Source organism: Schistocerca nitens, chromosome 6, assembly GCF_023898315.1.
Source record: "Schistocerca nitens isolate TAMUIC-IGC-003100 chromosome 6, iqSchNite1.1, whole genome shotgun sequence".
Classification (NCBI taxonomy): Eukaryota; Metazoa; Arthropoda; class Insecta; order Orthoptera; family Acrididae; genus Schistocerca; species Schistocerca nitens.
In genome coordinates, this window is record NC_064619.1 from 601,455,682 (window position 1) to 601,475,067 (window position 19,386).

Sequence of the window (19,386 nt, forward strand, 5' to 3'; positions counted from 1 at the left end):
TAGAAGCTTTCGAAATGTGGTGCTACAGAATAATGCTGAAGATTAGATGGGTAGATCACATAACTAATGAGGAGATATTGAATAGAATTGGGGAGAAGAGGAGTTTGTGGCACAATTTGACGAGAAGAAGGGACCGGTTGGTAGGACATGTTCTGAGGCATCAAGGGATCACAAATTTAGCATTGGAGGGCAGCGTGAAGGGTAAAAATCGTAGAGGGAGACCAAGAGATGAATACACTAAGCAGATTCAGAAGGATGTAGGTTGCAGTAGGTACTGGGAGATGAAGAAACTTGCACAGGATAGGGTAGCACGGAGAGCTGCATCAAACCAGTCTCAGGACTGAAGACCACAACAACAACAACAACAGCATGAAGATATTGTAGCAATGTTTCTGTAACGATAGAAACTTTCCGCGAAGTGCACAATAATAGGGAACATGTAAAGGCCATTTCTAGCTGAAGAATAACTACCCTTTCATCCCTGCACCTATATGCAGATAAGGAAAGATCTTTCCATTTTTCAGTTCTCTCTTTCTCTTGGTTTTGGTGAAGGATCACTTTTCAAGTCTAATATCCTTGCTTCTGTCCCGGTGACTTTTAAATAGAGCTCTGTTAATTTTAATTTTTCTACATTCATATTTTATGTTCAGGCATATTCAGACAATGGAATTTTTCACAGGTTATGTAAATATTTGCATTTTTACAGCTCCAGATCTGGGATACAGCAGGTCAGGAAAGATTTAGGACAATAACACAGAGTTACTATCGCTCAGCGAATGGTGTTATAATTGGTAAGAATTCATGTAATTTATTTAAAGAATTTTCTTATAATTTTGTGTTTTAAAAACAAAATGGGTAAGTAAGTTAATATATATTGTTGTGAATTTGCTTTCTGTGTCTTGCTACCAGTTTCAACATGTTAATGTAATAAAGTTTGGAAAGTTGCCTTATGAGTATTGTCAATATCTGTTTTTGTTCCAAATATAATGTTCTGCATGTATGGTTCATGTTTTTATTTAGCTGTTTATTCCATTTTGTGTATTTTAGTTTATGATATAACCAAGCGATCATCATTTCTTAGCCTGCAAAGGTGGATAGAAGAAGTTCGAAGATACACGGCTTCAAATGTGATGTTGGTTCAGGTTGGTAAGTACTGCTCAAGTATTGATAAATAAACAGCTGATCATTCTGTTCTCTTTTTGTATGTTATTAAATTTGATAACAGGTGGAGTAATTGAAAAATAGGTACAAAACAATTTAGCTCTTCACGATTGCCTAGTCATTTTATCAAAATTATATTGAAACTGAGTGACTTCACTGATCAGTTTAATTGTCCTGGTTGCCACAAGTTCTGGAAATCAAAGAATATCAGGGAATTTCAAATGTATCAGGGGAATAAAAAGAAATTTGAAAAAAAAAAACCACTGGGAAAATCTCATTTTTATCTCAGTGGATGAAATAGTTTGTTTACTGAGAGTCGTGCATCATCGCTGGCTTTGCACTGCTTTCCTACTCCCTCATTATTACTCCTTCTCCCCTTCATACCACTCCCCTCAGCCTACAGTCAGTGCTGCGACCACTTATGCCACTAGCCTTGCAGCTGCCGATAAGAGGCAGGGAGGCTTGAGTAGTAGTAGGCTTCTTGTTTTTTTTAAATCTGATTCTCAGAGATTGTTGATGCAGTGGCTGGAGACGGTGGTCATGTGTGTGCTGTCTCTGAGTGATAGCGTAAATGTGTGTGTGTGCTCTCATTTTCTGACAGAGGCTATGGCCAAAAATTTAGTTGTGAGTGTGTTGTTGTCTTTTCTATATGCTTGTCTGCAGCTCAGAGATCATATTTATGGTGAGTTGCTACCTATCCTGATTAGTACTGATTCTCAGAGTATTTGTGCAACTTCTCTGTTTGCATATTGATCATGGCAGCCTCATTTCATCAAAATGATGTCTGTGACAAATGAAAGCTGGCCACACGAATGGACTTCCATGTTGGGCCAAAAGCACAGGTCATTTCTGCAGGTATCTCTTAACAGATTGGGCATGCCCATAGTTTCCCACTAATGTGCAAGCCTTGCCCATCATAACTAGTGTCACCGATCTACCCGAAGGCTGGGTCTGTTTGCATGCGGCATAATGCGGTGGATTTTCATGGTCTGTCCATGGATCTGGGACTGCAGTGCTCCTTGGCAGGCCAGAGACCACAGGTGATGGATTTCAGGAATTGCATCTGTCTCACCACAAGTGCATTGTACAGTGTGGCGTTTTATAGACATTTCATTTATTCTTGCACATTTTGGCACCTCGAAAGTAGGTTATTTATTAGAAAGTGTGGGCGATAAGAAGAAGAAAATTGTGGCAGTTGCTGATAGTTTGCACGCTATGTACTCATATATTTCTTGAAAGAAAAATCCCACAGAACCTGTAAAATAATAGACATAACACAGTGGGGAATAACAATAATGAACATAGTAAGACCAACTTTTTATTGGCAGTCATCTATAGTGTTGGCTTACACAACATTCCTTTCAAAATCTCTACATTTTTCTGAGGTTATTTCTGAAATCAGTGAAGGTATTTTAAATCTGTCTTATGACTCCAAGGCTGTAGAAGCATGTGTAACTAGGAGAAAGATAGAAGTCGCCTGTCGAAAAATTAGAGAGACCTTGGGAGAAATAAGAAGCAGCTGTATAAATATCGAGAGCCCATGTGCCAAGCCTTTACTAGTCAAAGAAGAGTAAGGTGAAAGGTGGAGTGAATGTATAGAGAGATTGTATAAGGGAAACAAACTTCAGGCCAGTGTGATAGAAAGGGCAGAAGTAGGTGAAGATGAAAAATATGATACTACAAGAATTATTTGATGGACACTGAAAGTCTTAAGTGGAAACATTCCCTCTGGAGTGGACAACAATCTCAATTATTGAGATCCTTGGGAGAGCCAACTCTGACAAAATTATTCCACTTGATGTGCAAGATTTGAAACATGCAAAATACCCCCAGACTTCTAGAAGAATATAATAATTTCAATTAAAAAGAAGGAAGGTGTTGACAGGTGTGAATATTACTTGACAAGAGTTTAATAATCCCTGGTTGCAGGATACTGAGTCGTCGAATTATGTACAGAAGAATGGAAAAACTAGTAGAGGCCAACCTTGGGGAGGATCAGTTTGGTTTCTGCAGAAAAGGAGGAACATGCGAGGCAGTAATGACCCTTCGATTTACCTTACAAGATTCTTGAAGAAGAGCGAATTTACTTTTGTAGTATTTGTAGATGCCGACCGGTGTGGCCGAGCGGTTCTAGGCGCTTTGTCTGGAACCGCGCGACCGCAACAGTCGCAGGTTCGAATCCTGCCTTGGGCATGGATGTGTGTGATGTCCTTAGGTTAGTTAGGTTTAAGTAGTTCTAAGTTCTAGGGGACTGATAACCTCAGATGTTAAGTCCCATAGTGCTCAGAGCCATTTTTGAAGTATTTGTAGATTTAAATAAAGCTTTTGATATTGTTGATTGTAAGACACTATTTGAAATTTGGAAGGTAGTAGCGCTAAAATATGGGAAGCAAAAGGTTATTTACAACTTGTACAGGAACCAGACTGCAGGTACAAGCTAAAAGTTCAGGGAGAAGAAATATAAACTTTGAGGTTTGCTGATGAAATTGTAATTGTGCCAAAGAACAACTGAACATAATAGACAGTGTCTTGAAAAAGGTTATAAAAAGAGCCCCAACAAAAGTAAAACAATTGTAATGAAATGTTGTCAGTTAAATGAGGCAATACTGAGAGAACTAGATTATAAAATGATACATTGAAAGTAATAGATGAGGTTTCCCATTTTGGGAACAAAATAACTGCTGATGATGGGAGGTAAGAGGGTATAATATGCATACTTGCAATAGCAAGGAAAGAATGCCTGAAAAAGAGGAATTTGTTAATATCTAATATAAATTTGAGTGTTAAGAAGTATTTCTTGAAGGTGGGTGTCTGGAGTGTAACATTTTACGGAAGTGGAATGCAGATGATAAGTAGTTCAGACGAGGCGAGAAAACAAATTTTTGAAATGTTTTCCTACAGCAGAATAAAGACTGGATGGGTAGATTCAGTGACTAATGAGAAGAGGCTGACTCAGATTGTACAGAAACTAAAAGTATGGCGCTAAAGTATATTGTTGCCCTTCACAAAGGCAGGTATTTTTGCTTTGTAATAACAATATTACGAAAGGGGTAAATTGTTACCATATAGAAGAGACTCTGAGTCGGATAGAGGTGCAGCAAAAAGACTGCTACACATTTTAGCTTTCAGCAAAAATTCTTCCTCTGAAATAGAAAATACACACACATTCACACAAGCACAATTCACACACAGATCACTGTCTCTGGCTGCAGCGACCATACTGAGTCATAACTGTGCAAGATGGGGGCAACAACCTGGTGGTGGAGGTAAGGTGGTGTGAGGTGGGGATAGCAGGGTAGGGTGGGAGAATTTGTAATGCAGCTTGTGGGAGTGTGCAGGGACATCATGGGGATAGGGTAGGGCTACTAGATGCAGTTGGGAGGTTTAAGGGGAAGGAGGAAAAGGAGAGATACTGAAGGGGGAAAGGACTAGCAGGTGCATTGGTGGAGTTGAAGACCATGTTGTGTTAGAGTGGGAGCAGAGAGGGAGATAGATAAGTGGAAGAGAGGGACTAGTGAAGGTTGATGCCAGGGGATTTACCAGGACATACGATGTACTGCAAGGGGAGTTCCCAGTTGCGCATTTCAGGAAAGCTGGTGTTGGTAGGGAGGATGCAAATGGCGCAGGCTTTGAAGCAATTGTTGAAGTGGAGCCGATTGTGTTGGGCAGCATATTCAGCAACTGGGTGGTCCAGCTGTCTCTTGGCCACAGTTTGTCAGTAGCCATTCATACGGACAGACAGCTTGTTAATCACCATGCCCATGTAGAAAGCAGCACCACTCGCCTCTCTTTGGCAGATTCGTGCTTGGCTACCACATGACCCCAGCCTTTGCAGCATTTTTTCCCTTCTGTGTTGCATATCTATCCTCTTGCTATTCTTTTTCCCCTCACTTGGGGAACATGTCTGGAATGTAATTGGGAATGCTATGCATTGTCTGTCGCTGACATACAAACAGTCTCACCTTTGTTTTTCGCTCCCTTTTCCTTTCCTTGTTTCCCTTCTCCTCTCATTCCCCTGCTTCGGCGTTTGAGGTTCCTCTTTTCCTTCATCCTCCCTGTGCATTCCTGAAGGCGAGCCTACACATCTGACAGGTAACAGGTGACTAAGCAATGCATAATTCCCAGCCCGGTCGTCAGGTAGGGTCCACACATACACCCTGTTACAGGTCAGACCCAGGGAGTGGTGATTGCCTGAGCTGCAACATTCCCAAATTGCCAATTGGTCCCTCTGTCAGATGTGTGGAAGGTGTGGCCTGAGGTGTGAACAGTCATCAAAGGCGGGTGCCCCCCTTGTGAAGGGAGCCCCCAGTTGGAAGAAGCACACTATCGGAGACGCTGGCAATCGTGGGGATTTTCTCACAATGAGTTAATCATCTTCCCAATTGACATCTACGTAACGTAAATGTAATAAGGTTAATGATTCAAAGCCCCTTCCCACTGCACCACGGTTCCTCGTGGTCTCACGTACTGAAGACGGTCAGTCCTTCACCACGGTAAATCCATTTATTATTCAGAAAGGTGTTGATGCAGTTGCTGGTCCTGTGAAATCCTCCTCTCATTTATGGACTGGCACTTTGCTTTTGGAGACACTCTGCACTGATTCTCAACAACTGCTTGCTACCTCGCTTCTCCACAGCTACAGTGTTCTTGTTGAGGCCCATAGAACTTTGGATTCTTCCTGTGATGTAATTTACACCAGTCTGCTCGGCGGTCTAACCAAGGCTAAGATCTAATCTTACCTCTCTGATCAGCATGTCACCGCCATCCATTGTGCAATGGAAAAGGTAGATTCCTCCTTAGTGCCTTCCCGCACTCTTCTCCTCGTGTTTGATAGCGTTGCTGCTGTCCAAGATCAAAGCAGGCTATGAAATTATCACAGTCCGGCCATACATTCCGAATACGATGCGCTGCTACCAGTGTCATCGTTTCAACCACAGTGGAACGTCTTGTCGACACACAGCCAAATGTGTAACCTGTGGTACAGTTGCACACGAGGGCGATTGTCCGCCTCCTCCTCCCCGCTGTATCCACTGCAGTGGTGGCTGTGCCGCCTTCTCTCGAGGTTATCCCATGTATCTTGATGAGCGGGCTGTCCAAAAGATTCGGGCAAAGGAAAAAGTGCCTTACCCAGTAGCTCGCAAGTTACTGGCTAGTCACAAACCCTCTGTTCTGGCACCTATAGTTCTGTTCTTGTTACCTCTCGCTCTATGAAGGACAAGGCCACGCAGACGTGCGACCTCAAATTCAGCTCTGAGGTTATGAAATCGCCCAGTGTCAAGGTAGCATCGCCATCCTCCCATCCTGCTGTGCAACAAACGTTATAGAGCTGCACTTTACTGGCTTAAGAGGGACAGGCTCGATAAAGTCATCAAAATTATGGGAACCAACATTATGAACAAATCACAAATGAAACAATGGCTGATTCAAAAATGGGCCATATCCGGTACATTTAAACCGTATGGGACTAACTAACTATGAAGTATGCGGAGAAACTGGGACACCAGAACATGTCACACTGCTGTGCAACATGCTAGCACAAGTGAGACCTATACAGAACGACAATGACATCGCCAGAATAATACTTAATCCCGATGACTGGAACACAATAAATAGCATAGCCGATATTGTATTGAACACTGTGCACAAAGAATACAAGTGCCAAAACCCATATGGAAGGTGGTGTAGACAAGCACAAACAACACAACAAACCACATGGGAGGACACAAACATGACCACAGATTCCGAAAATGAGGAAGGAACACTATGTTACGATGACTCAGAAGGTATCAACATGTAAGGGACCAAAACCCACAATGCATGACACAGCATGCCACAACACAGTCACCAACAACACAACAATCATAAAACAAACAAACACTGGCACCACATACTAAGACTGTAGTAATAAGGTAATGTCGCTTGGGAGGAGAAGGCTCAAAGAACTTTTATTCCGAGGCTCCTCCTCCCCAATGACATCCTGCATAGTGTTTAATGTATACTACACACAAGCAGTAATGTATTGCTCGTCTTACTGTGTGCAGACAGAAGTATATTCTCTTCTCTATTCAAAGCTACAATAAATGAATTTTATATATATTATAAATGTATTAAGTTATTTAAGGAATAATGCATTCAAGTAGCAATGAACTATATTCTATTTCTACTAACAAGTTAGAAACATAAGTGTATTTCTCATGTAAAGCTAAAATTCGTGTATTTCATGTATGAAGTGCTCAATCAGCATTTAATCTGTATACATTAGCACAAACCATTTCAAATGAGAATGCCTCGAGGTTGTATCGAGACCTTGTCATCTGAAATAGGTAGAAATAGGCCATTATTAACCTACATGTTACTCAGACTGTATTACACATCCAAATACAGTGTATCACTTCCCTCTACATACTACAAATTATTTTCACCACTCTCATTGTGTTACATTTTCTTTTTTTATTTTTCTTTGACATTTGCATTATATAAATTATATCCTCATCAACTAGGTAGTAACAAATTATATGAACCATTTTAACAGTTGTTAAGCATTCAATTCACTGTAACCTCAGAGAAATCTTTATGTATTATGTTCTCTATATTATTAAAAAACAGCATCAACAACTGTATACCAATAAGATTGTAACAATGAGAAGTCTTTGCTGTTAGATTCAGAAGCATCTGACCCACCTTACATTTCAAAGTGGTGGGTTACTCTGTACTGTTAATGAAATGTGCAACAAACCGTCAACCACCAGCTGCACAACCAGTAGGCAGGAAAGGACAGGAGGAGTACTCCTGTGAAGACTTCCTCCATCTCTCCAGCCAAACAACACCCGAGTCTTCCTGTAACCGGAAAGGCTCAAAGAAGTCCACCAAATGCAAATAGTTTTCTCCTTCGCCAACTCGAAGATTCTGTTTGACCGTGTCACCATGTGGTACCTTAGCCCAGCCGGCCTGTCTCTGTCTCACCAGTGCGCACCACCAACTGTTTTTCAGCGTTGGATTCCACGGACTGACCGCACAAGGAAATTGATGCTGCTGTGGACCCCATGGAGCAGGATCCTCCTGCTTCTGTGCCCTGTAGTAGCGACTCTACACCGGCTGTCACTCAGCGGCCGCCGAGTTGACACCCCTACATCTCTTCCTCCTCATGACTGTACTTCAATGGAACATTCACGGTGTTCGGTCCCACACAGAGGATTTAAAGCTGCTTTTAGCATTGCAGTATCCCCTTGTACTCTGCCTTCAGGAAATGAAATTGTGCCCTCATGACCGCTTTGAGCTTTCACATTATTTACCGATTCATTTTGATCTTCCCCTTGAGGTCGCCATTCCGTCTCATGAGGGTGTCATGCTGCTCATAAGGGATGACCTTCATAGTCAACCCATCTCCCTGACTACCGGTCTTCAAGCTGTTGCAGTTCGCCTTTTCCTTCCCTGCCTGACTTTTTCCCTCTTTACCATTTATGCACCTTCTTCATTTGATGTCAACAGGGCAGCCTTCTTTCACCTTATTGGGCAGCCACCTCCCCAAAGGGGTTCTCCCAGGACCTGTCAGAGAGGTGCCCTCTTGGCTCACCTTCTTAACCAACTTAACCTCTTCTGCCTTAACACTGGAGCAACTACTTTCCTTTCCGTCTCCTCACACACCTATTCTCATTTGGACCTGTCCTTTTGCACTGCCCAGCTCGCCCATTGTCTTGAATGGTCCATTCTTTCTGATACCTATTGAGCGACCATTTCCCGTGTGCTCTCCGTTTGCTGACTCCTACCCCATCTGCGTGCAACCCCAAATGGCAGCTTACTATGGCTGACTGGCAGCTTTACTCCTCCCTGGCAACCTTCGAAGAAAAAGATTTCCCCGGTTATGATGACCAGGTGCACTATCTCACCAACATTATCCTTATTGCTGCAGTATGTTCCATTCCTCACAGTTCCTCTTTACCACATCATGTCCCAGCCCTCCAATGGCTCTCTGGGACCGAGACCCATTCACCAATTTCCGGCCTCGCAGGAGCAAATGATGTTATCGTGGACCCTGTTGCTATCTTCAACACCTTGGGCCACCATTTTGCAGAAGTTTCGAGCTCTTCCCACTATCAGCCTGCCTTCCTCCATTGGAAACTAGTGGATGAGGCTTGGGCGATACCCTTCTCTTCTCTTCTCTGAATTGAGAGTGCTACAATGCCGCCTTTACTATGAGGGAGCTCGATCATGCTATCAGTTCATCCCGATCCTCCGCCCCAGGGCTGGACCCATCCACATTCAGATGTTGTAGTACCTTTCTCTTATAGGCAAGCACTTTCTGCTTAACAAGTACAACCGCAGCTGGTATTGTGGCCCGAGTCTCGCGGTTTTTTGATGAATGCAGTGTGGTTTTCAAGCAAGGTGTTCTGCAGTTGACCATCTCGTTACTTTGTCCACACACGTCATGAATGGTTTTCTGCTGACTACGGCCATGTTTTTCCATTTGGAGAGAGCCTATGACACCTGCTGGAGAACTGGTATCCTCCGTACTCTTTATATGTGGGGCTACCGCGGCCACCTTCCCTCTTTCCTTCAGGCATTTTTATGAGATTGAGTTTTCGAGGTGCATGTGGGTTCTGCCTTGACGGACACCTTTATCCAAGAAAATGGTGTGCATCAGGATAACGTCCTGAGTGTTGTCCTCTTTACTATCGCCATTAACCCTGTCATGGCCTGTCTCCCACCGGGCATCTCTGGCTCGCTTTTTGTTGACGATTTGGCCATCTATTGCAGTTCTCAATGGACCTGTCTCACTGACAAGGGAACCTCCCCATTGCACCCGCCTCAGATTTAGTTATAAGTTGGCACACTGGATAGGTCTTCAAAAACTAAACACGGATCAATCGAGAAAACAGGAAGAAGTTGTGTGGAACTTTGAAAAAAATAAGCAAAGTATACAAACTTGAGTAGTCCATGTGCAAGATAGGCAACATTAAGGACAGTGTGAGCTCAGGAGCACCGAGGTCTCATGGTTAGCGTGAGCAGCTGCGGAACGGGAGGTCCTTGGTTCAAGTCTTCCTTCGAGTGAAAAGTTTAATTTTTTATTTTCAGACAATTATTATCTGTCTGTCCGTCAGTCCGATGCGAGGTAAAAACATGTGTTTTGACAGAGCACAGGGAAAACTTTTCGACTGTGAAACTGTTGCAGTCATTTGTTGCAGTGTATGTGACAAACTCTTATGTTTTCATCACATTTTTGGGAGTGATTATCACATCCACAAGAAAACCTAAATTGGGCAAGGTAGAAGAATCTTTTTACCCATTCGCCAAGTGTACAAGTTATGTGGGTCGACAACATATTCCTGTCATGTGACGCACATGCCGTCACCAGTGTCGTATAGAATGTATCAGACGTGTTTTCCTGTGGAGGAATCAGTTGACCTATGACCTTGCGATCAAATGTTTTCGGTTCCCATTGGAGAGGCACATCCTTTCGTCTACTAATCGTACAGTTTTGCGGTGCGGTCGCAAAACACAGACACTAAACTTACTACAGTGAATAGAGAAGTCAATGAACGAACGGACAGATCATAGCTTTGCGAAAATAAAGAATGTAAACTTTTCACTCGAGGGAAGACTTGAACCAAGGACCTCTCGTTCCACAGCTGCTCACGCTAACCACGGGACCACAGCGCTCCTGAACTCACAGTATCCTTGATGTTGCCTGTCTTGCGCATGGACTACTCAGTTTGTATATTTTGCTTATTTTTTTCATAGTTCCACACAACTTCTTCCTGTTTTCTCGATTGATCTGTGTTCAGTTTTTCAAGGCCTATCCACTGTGGCAACTTCTGATGGGGGCTCGATGGGGAGGTTCCCTTGTGAGCAGCATCTTCAGCGGTGTCTTGATTGTCTTTACTCCTGGAGCATCAATAATGGCTTTCACTTTTCCACTGACAAAACCATCTGTATGAATTTCTGGCAATGCAAGTAGTTTCTCCCACCATCTTTACATCTTGGCCCTGTTGCCCTTATGTTCGTCAAAGCTACGAAATTCCTGGGACTCATGCTCGCTGTACGCGGTTCCTGAATGACCTACATGTCGTCAGTGTTACTTCCTGGTGGGATGCCGATCGAACCACCCTCCTCCGTTTGTACTCATGCCTTGTTCATTCGAAATTCGACTATTGGTGCTTTGTTTATGTGTCTGCCCATCCCTCTTTCGTCATCTCAACACTATCCACCATCGTGGCATCCGTTTTGCCATGCGTGCCTTTTACATCAGCCCGGTTGAGTGTCTGTATGCTGAAGCTGCTTGAACTACCCATGTCCTACTGCAGTGACTTTCTCCTCAGCAGATATGCATGCCGTTTGTCTGCCATTCGTGGCCACCCATCCTATGCCTCCTCCTTTGATGATTCCTTTGATAGTCAGTATGGGGCTCATCCTTCTTCTCTGTTACCTCCTGGAATCCGCTTTCTGCACTTGCTACGACAGCTTAACTTCACGCTACCTGCACCTTTCCTGGTGTGTGCAAACACTTCTTCACCTTGGCTTCGTGAAGCAGCCAATGTTAACCTTGGCCATCAGTCACTTCCTAAGGACACGACTCCAGCCTCAGTCTATCACCTTCAGCTTCAGGACCTTCGCATGGAACTTCACGATAATACCTTTGTATACACTGATGGCTCTCGGACTGACCGTGGAGTCGGGTGTGCCTTCGCCATGGGCACCTGTGTCTTTTGATAACGGCTTCTGGCACACTCATCTGTATTTACAGCCAAGCTCTTCACTTTGTATCAGGCCATGAAGTACATCCAGTGACACAGCCTTTTCAATTGTGTCCTCTGCTCAGACTCACTCAGCGTCCTTCAAAGTCTATGTGCGCTATACACCACCCATCCCTTACTGCAGCGGGTCCAGGAAAACTGTCAACTTCTCACTCTTGGTGGAGCCAGTGTGATGATTCTGTGGTTTCCTGGTCATGTCGGTCTGCCAGGAAACGAGGCTGCTGACACTGCTGCCAAAGCTGCAGACCTCGTACCTCCACCCGAGTACATATAGTCCCTCCGATGACCTCTGTGTTGCCGTCTGTCAGGAGGTGGTGTCCCTTTGGCATTGCCAATGGTTCTCCCTTCACAGGAATAAGCTCCGGCTTATTAAGCCTCTACCAGTGGATTGGACAACCTCCTCTCGGCCCTCCCGGCTGGAGGAGGTTATTTTAACTCAGCTGTGTATTAGGCACTGCCTTTTTAGCCATCGTCATTTGCTAAGTGGCGCTACCCGACCGCTTTATACACATAACCACTCAAGTTTAACTGTCTGCCACTTCCTGATGGAGTGTCCATTTTTTAACCTTTTATGTTCCCATTTGGGTTTGCTGTCTGAGTTATCGGCTGTTTTAGCAAATGCTGCGCGGGCTGTATGGTGTCTTTTAGCCCTTTTCCACATGCCTGTTTTTACCTGTCTTCTATTCTGTCAATTGGGACTGACATATAGTCTTTTTTTTTAATTCCTCTCTGTGTGTTCCATAGTATTGACTTGGGCGCATATGACCCCAATTGTTTTTGCGCCCTAAAGCAAAACAAAACAAAAACCAAACCAGTGGTTGCAGCTTAGTTTATAGATCACGACTGCTTTCACAGGCAGCTGCGCCTTTGATGGTATAGAAGATGCCAGTGACTTGACTGGAGGGGAGATATATGGTACAGGTTTTGCATCTCGGTCTATGATCCATGGGGCAAGGGGTTGAGGGCAGGGGTTTGAGTTGGGATGGGCAAAGATATTGTGTAGGTTTGGTGGGCAGCAGAATCCCACTGTGGGAGGGGTGTGAAGGGTTGTGAGTAGGAAACTTCTCATTTCAGGCCGCAACTGGAGGTAATTGAAACCCTGTTAGAAAATGTGATTCAGTTGCTCCAATCGTGGCTGGCGCTAAGTCACAAGGGGAGTTCCCATTTGTGGCTAGTCGTGGGTGTGTGGAAGGTGGTAGGTGACTGGAGAGACAAGACATGAGAGATCTGTTTCTGTGTAAGGTTGGGTGGGTAATTATTGTCTGTGAAGGCCTCTGAGAGACTTTTGGTGTATTTGGAGAGGGACTGCTCACAACTGTAGATGTGACGATGGCACATGGCTAGGCTGTATGAAAGGGCCTTCTTCGTATGGAATTGATGGCAGGTGTCAAAGTGAAGGCAGTGTTGGCAGTTGGTAAGTTTAATATGGTTGGGGTACTGATGTAGCCATCCTTGGGTTGGAGGTCCGAATCGAGGAAGGTGGCTAATTGGGTTGAGGAAGATCAGGTGAAGTGAATGGGGGAGAAGACGTTGAGGTTCTGAAGGAATGTGGACAAGGTGTCCTGACCCTTGGTCCAGATCACAAAGATATCATCAGTGAATCTGAAAAAGGTGAGGGGCTGGGATACTGGGTAGTTAGGAAAGATTCCTCTAGATGGCTCAAGGATAGTTAGGACAGGATGGTGCCATGTGGGTTGCCATTGCTGTATTGCAGATTTGCTTGTAGGTGATGGAGAAGTAATTGTGGGTGAGGATGTAGTTGATCCAGCTGACCAGGAAGGAGGTTGTAGGTTTGAAGACAGACAGTCGTTGCGAAGGGTAGTGTTCAGTAGTGGCATTGTGCCATTCTTCAAGGATGCATGTGCTAGTTTTGATGATTGAAAATGGGACAGTAGTCTGAAAATGTTGTCAGTACACTATCTGCACAACCCCAAATAAATTAAACAAATAATTTGATTAAAACTGGAGCTATAATGCTAAGAAAACAATGTGCAAAATACCATATTTGGTAGTTATATATATTTCATCAGCATCTTAACAAACTGGAAACACAGCGTATAATATTCGCTCCTTTCTGAGTAGTTATGGCACTGTTGGTTGCATTATGGCTAGTATGTCGTTACTCATGATGTTCAAAACAAAGAAGGCTACACTCCTGTTGAGCATTCTGGTATCGGTGGCCAAAATGACAAAAATGTTGGGTTATTTGGCATCACAGAAGACCCAGAAGGCAATTTCCCTCAGTGGGGGCATCAGTGCTAGGAACTGTTCTTCAAATATCCATAATGCAGAATTCTTCATAAGTCAATTTTCTGCATGTAGATAGTAGTCACAGGTGTTAAGTAAGATAGGCCTTGTCTCCAGTTTTTACTATTGTTGTTATTATCTCTATTTTGCTATTTATCATTTATGAGTGGTACGTCATTTATGTGTGTTTCTTTTGCTTTTTACTTTTAAATGTATTTTCTCTAATCTCAAGCATTTGATATGGATACATGTAGTCGATTTATCTCAGTATTTACACACTTTTTATGAGAGCTGTTGATAATGTATACAAGGTATTTGCTACATTAATTTATCATCATTTTGTGTATGTTTTGTATGTCAACAGGAAACAAGTGTGATATGGAAAGCTTGAGGGAGGTAGAATTTGCTGAAGCAGAGGCTATGTGTGAATATATTCCTGAAATACTCTTTGTCTTGGAGGCATCTGCAAAAGATAATACAAATATTGATGACGCATTTATGTGTCTCGCTACAGAACTGAAGGTTAGTAATAGATTACATGTTGTTTTTGCAAACTTTTTGGGTGTTTTAATTACATGAGTAAGTATCCAATACATAGCTGCAAAAGTGTTTCGTCAGGACTAAATTAAATTCAAGTAATAATCGGTAGATCAGGGTTTTTTTTTTAAGAAAAAAACCTCTGACAAATTGTAATATAACACGATGGGCCCAACAGGTTTTAACAACAATGCAGAAGCTATATTATTGTGCTATTACTACAAATGAGGAAATTATCCTGAACAAGTAAGCAGTGATCAAATACCATATTCAGTTTGGCAGTAATATCAGTGTGTAAGTCCTTGCTATAGAACATTGAATACTGTTAACAGTGTGGCCCTCACAACAGGCTATACATTTAACGTTCCAACCAATTCTTTTCAAGAGCCATTCTTGATTCTCCTCCAAGTGCCTCCATCTCTCTTCTCTGTCTCTGAGAATGCTGATAAGTTGGCCATAATGAGTCCCACATGCAAATTGTACAGCTGCTTGTTTGCCAGTCAGTTAACAACTGTTACAAGAAATTTAATTAATCATCACAGCTTGTGTGTTCTTCCCTGTGTCTTGCCAGGTGTTTACATTGGTGAATGAGTTGTGTACCAGTTGTGTACTTCCAGCTTCTGGTGATGTAGAGATTCTAAGATGGTGAAACCTCCTGCCAGTGTCTCTGGGCGTCAGCCTATGCCAGTTTGTGTAAAGGACACAAGCAAATGCAAAATCGAAACTTTTATTATTTCTAATGCTTATCCCTCATATTTCCTGAACAATGAAACATCAGCAGAAGTCTTTTTCTCAGTTGCTATAGCTAAATTACATCTTCATATTATCAAAAGGATAGTTACTACTCATCATATAACGGAGATACTGAGTCGCAGACAGGCACAACAAAAAGACTGTCACACAATAAGCTTTTGGCCAACAAGGCCTTTGTCAGAAATAGATGACAGACACGCACACACTACCACAGCCTCTGGCAACTGAAGTCACACTATGAGCAGCAGCAGCAGTGCCTGATGGAAGAGGCAAATGGGTGGGAGAAAGGAGGCTTGGGCGGGCAGGGGGTGGGATAGCAGGGCAAGGGTGGGGGATAGTGACGTGCTTCTGGGGAGCATGCAGGGATGAGATGAAGAGAGAGGGTAGGGCAGCTAACTGCAGTCAGGAGGTTAGAGGATGGGGGCGAAATTGGGAGCGGGATTGCGGAAAAGGAGAGAAGTAGAAAGACTGGGTGCATTGGTGGAAAAAATGGCTGTGTAGTGCTGAAATGGGAATGCTGGAATGGGAACAGGGAATGGGCTGGATGGGTGAGGACGATGATTAATGAAGGTTGACACCAGGAGGGTTACAGGAAGATACGATATATTGCAGGGAGAGTTCTCACCTGTGCAATTCAGAAAAGCTGGTATTGGTCGGAAGGATCCATCTGGCACAGGCTGTGAAGCAGTCATTGAAACAAAGAATGTCGTGTTTGGCGGCATGTTTGCCATCCCCCTGTAGGTCCGGGGGGTAGAAGAGGCCCGAGGTATTCCGGCCTGTCGTAAGAGGTGACTAAAAGGAGTTTCACACATTTTGGCCTTTATATGATGGTCCCCTGTAGAATTTGACCTCCATTCTTCAATATTTTCCCGAAGAGCGAGCTAATTGGGGAAGGGTGCCTTACATGGTGCATTGTGTCCATCATGCATTGAGATCTGTAGCCCACTTTCTCGTCGTTGCATTGCAGTCCTGCCCATTCTCCTTCTCTTAGGCAAGGACACCTTCCTGGGTGCGTTTTCCACCACGCACTATGCAATGTCGCTTTCTGTGTTGACGATGACCATGGACTACTTTGCACCTGATATCCAGCACGGTAGCCAGTCCGTTGTGGTGGGGCCGCCATGTACCCTGTTGGTTGTAGCTATGTATGCCAAAGGGTAGATGCCCATCCCCCTGGGGCATTTGGGCTCGTGGCAATGACCATCCTGCCAGGTGGCCTTTGCTGCGACTGGGTGGCACCCATGGGGAGGCCCCCCTGGTCAGAGTGGGTGGCATCATGGCAGATGACATGCGATGAAGCATAGTTCATCATCTCTTGTTGGTGGTGAAACATCAGCAGTCTGTAAGCATTCACGAGCTTAAATCAGCACATAGAAGTATGACCTCAAATTGTTCCCCTCCCTGGCCACACCATGGGAGGAAAGTCAACCTAAGGATGTCAGTGGATCTTATTCATCCCAGTACCATGTATTTTAGAGAGCTGATAGGGAATCTTTCATGATGATGAAGCCTCAGTTTTTTGTTGAGCATTTAGAGGACAAGCTTGGGGAGCTGGAGGGCTTGTCCAGAATGAGATCTGGGTCAGTCTTGATCAAAACAGCATCCTCTGCTCAGTCCCCACACGTTACTCGCTTGTGAATGTTGGGGAATGTTTCTGTAACCACCGCGCCCCATAAGAGCTTAAATATGGTCCAGGGTATCATATTTCACAGGGACCTTCTTTTGCAGCCTGATGATGAGCTGCATGCCAATTTAGAGTGGCGAGGTGTACATTTTGTCCAGCATGTCCACCAGGGTCTGAGGGATAATCAGGTTGCCACCATTGCCTTCATCTTGGCCTTTGAGGGCGATACATTTCCCACTGTAATGTAAAGCCCTATATCCCTCCCCCAATGCGGTGCTTTAAGTGCTGGAAGTTTGGCCGTATGTCTTCCCGCAGTACTTCCAGCATCACATTGAGATTGCGGATGCCCATCACATCCCAATATTCCATGTGCCCCACCTTCCATCTGTGTTCACTGCAGAGAGCACCATTTGCCTTGCTCGCCAGACTGCAGGATTCTCCAGAAAGAAAAGAAACTCATGGAGTACAAGACCCTGGAACGACTGACTTACACTGAGGCTTAGAGAAAATTTGAACGCCTACATCCTGTGCGTATGACATCGTCGTACGCCGCCACTACAACAGTTCTGGCACCATCAGTTCTGCCAACCCCAGTCACCTCTCAACGCTAGAAGACTACACCTGCCCCCTGGATGGGGGGGGGGGGGGCATTTCCTTCCCTGTTACTCCTGCACCACCTACTTAGGGAGCACCCCGCCCCTTCTCCCCCCCCCCCCCAAACCAATGGGGATGTCTGTCCCCACTTCTAAGCCGGAGAAGGGTAAGTCTTCTTCAGCTTCTCTCGCTAGGAAGGGGTCCCTTGGGTCACTCCCTTCCCAGGTTTCTGCTAGTGGGAAAGATGACACCCGCCAGTGGCTGAAGAGCCCAAAAGCAGCTGGTCGTAGGGCTTCAGGCTCATCCTCAGTCCTGGAGACTGAGCCAGTGAAGTCCTCCCAGCCAGGGAAACCCAAAGAACAGCGAGAGAAATCCAAAAAGAAAACCCCTAAGATCAAGGAAATTGCAGTGGCACCCACACCACCACTACCTACAAGCTCTGCATCTCAGGATGGGGTGGAGATTTTGGCGTCTGCTGAGGACCTAGATCTCGCCAGGCAATAAATCGGTGGCAGCAGGTGACTCTGAGGAATAAACTACCTCATTGAATATTCCATACGATCTCATGATGATGTCATCCTCCAGTGGAATTGCAGCAGTTTTTTCCACTGCCTGGCTGAGCTACGGCAGCTGTTAAGCTTCACACCTGCTATCTGCATTGCCCTCCAGGAAACCTGGTTCCTGACAATGCTGATCCCTGCCCTCCGTGGCTATAACGGATATTACAGGAACCGTAGCGACTATAATCGAGTGTCAGGTGGAGTTTGCGTTTATGTCCTAAACTCAGTCTGTAGTGAACCTGTGCCCCTTCAATCCCCTCTTGAAGCTGTGGCTGTCAGAGTAAGGACGACACAGGAAATAACTGTCTGCAAATAACTGTCATCCTCCAGATGGTGCAGTACCCCCTGAAAGTATTAGCTGCACTGATCGATCAACTCCCTAAACCTTTCCTACTTTTAGGAGATGTTAATGCCCATAACCCCTTGTGGGGTGGCACTGTGCTTACTGGCCGAGGCACAGATGTCGAAACTTCACTGTCTCAGTTCGACCTCTGTTTCTTAAATACTGGGACGCCACACATTTCAGAGTGGCTCATGGTAGTTACTCGGCCATTGATTTATCAATTTGCAGCCCGGGACTTCTCACATCTATCCATTGGAGAGCACATGACGACCTGTGTGGCAGTGACCACTTCCCCATCTTCCTATCACTGCCCCAGCATCAGGCCCATGGATGCATGCCCAGATGGGCTTTAAACAAGGCGGACTGGGAAACTTTCACCTCTGCTGTTACTGTTGAATCTCCCCCACACAGTAACATTGATGTAATGGTTGAGCATGTGACTACAACAATTGTTTCTGCGTCAGAAAATGCGATCCCACTTTAGCGTGCCCGAGGCCTAAGACAGTCCCTTGGTGGTTGCCGGAAGTCGCTGAAGCAATTAAGGAGCGCCGGCAAGCTCTACAGTGGCATAAGCAGCACTCTTCCCTGGAGCACCTCATAGCCTGTAAACGGTTCTGTGCCCGCATTTGCCATCTTATCAAACAACAGAAGCACGAGTGTTGGGAGAGATAGTGCTTGACCATTGGGTGCCATATGTCACCTTCCCAAGTCTGGGCAGAGATCAAACTCTTAGGGTACCAGATCGCAACAGGTGTTCCTAGTGTTACTATAAATGGCATGTTATCTACCGATGCAAACGCGATTGCCGAGCACTTT

At 44.6% G+C, this 19,386-nt stretch overlaps 1 protein-coding gene across 1 annotated transcript in view; it reads left to right on the plus strand.

Annotated features, from left to right (window-relative positions):
* The window catches only part of LOC126263085 (ras-related protein Rab-43), a 60,245-nt gene that overhangs the window by 11,983 nt on the left and 28,876 nt on the right, over positions 1-19,386 (plus strand). The window contains exons 2-4 of the mRNA XM_049960081.1: positions 707-791; positions 1,048-1,146; positions 14,524-14,681. Of these exons, the coding sequence (XP_049816038.1) occupies positions 707-791; positions 1,048-1,146; positions 14,524-14,681 (342 nt within the window). The remainder of the gene's footprint in view (positions 1-706; positions 792-1,047; positions 1,147-14,523; positions 14,682-19,386) is intronic.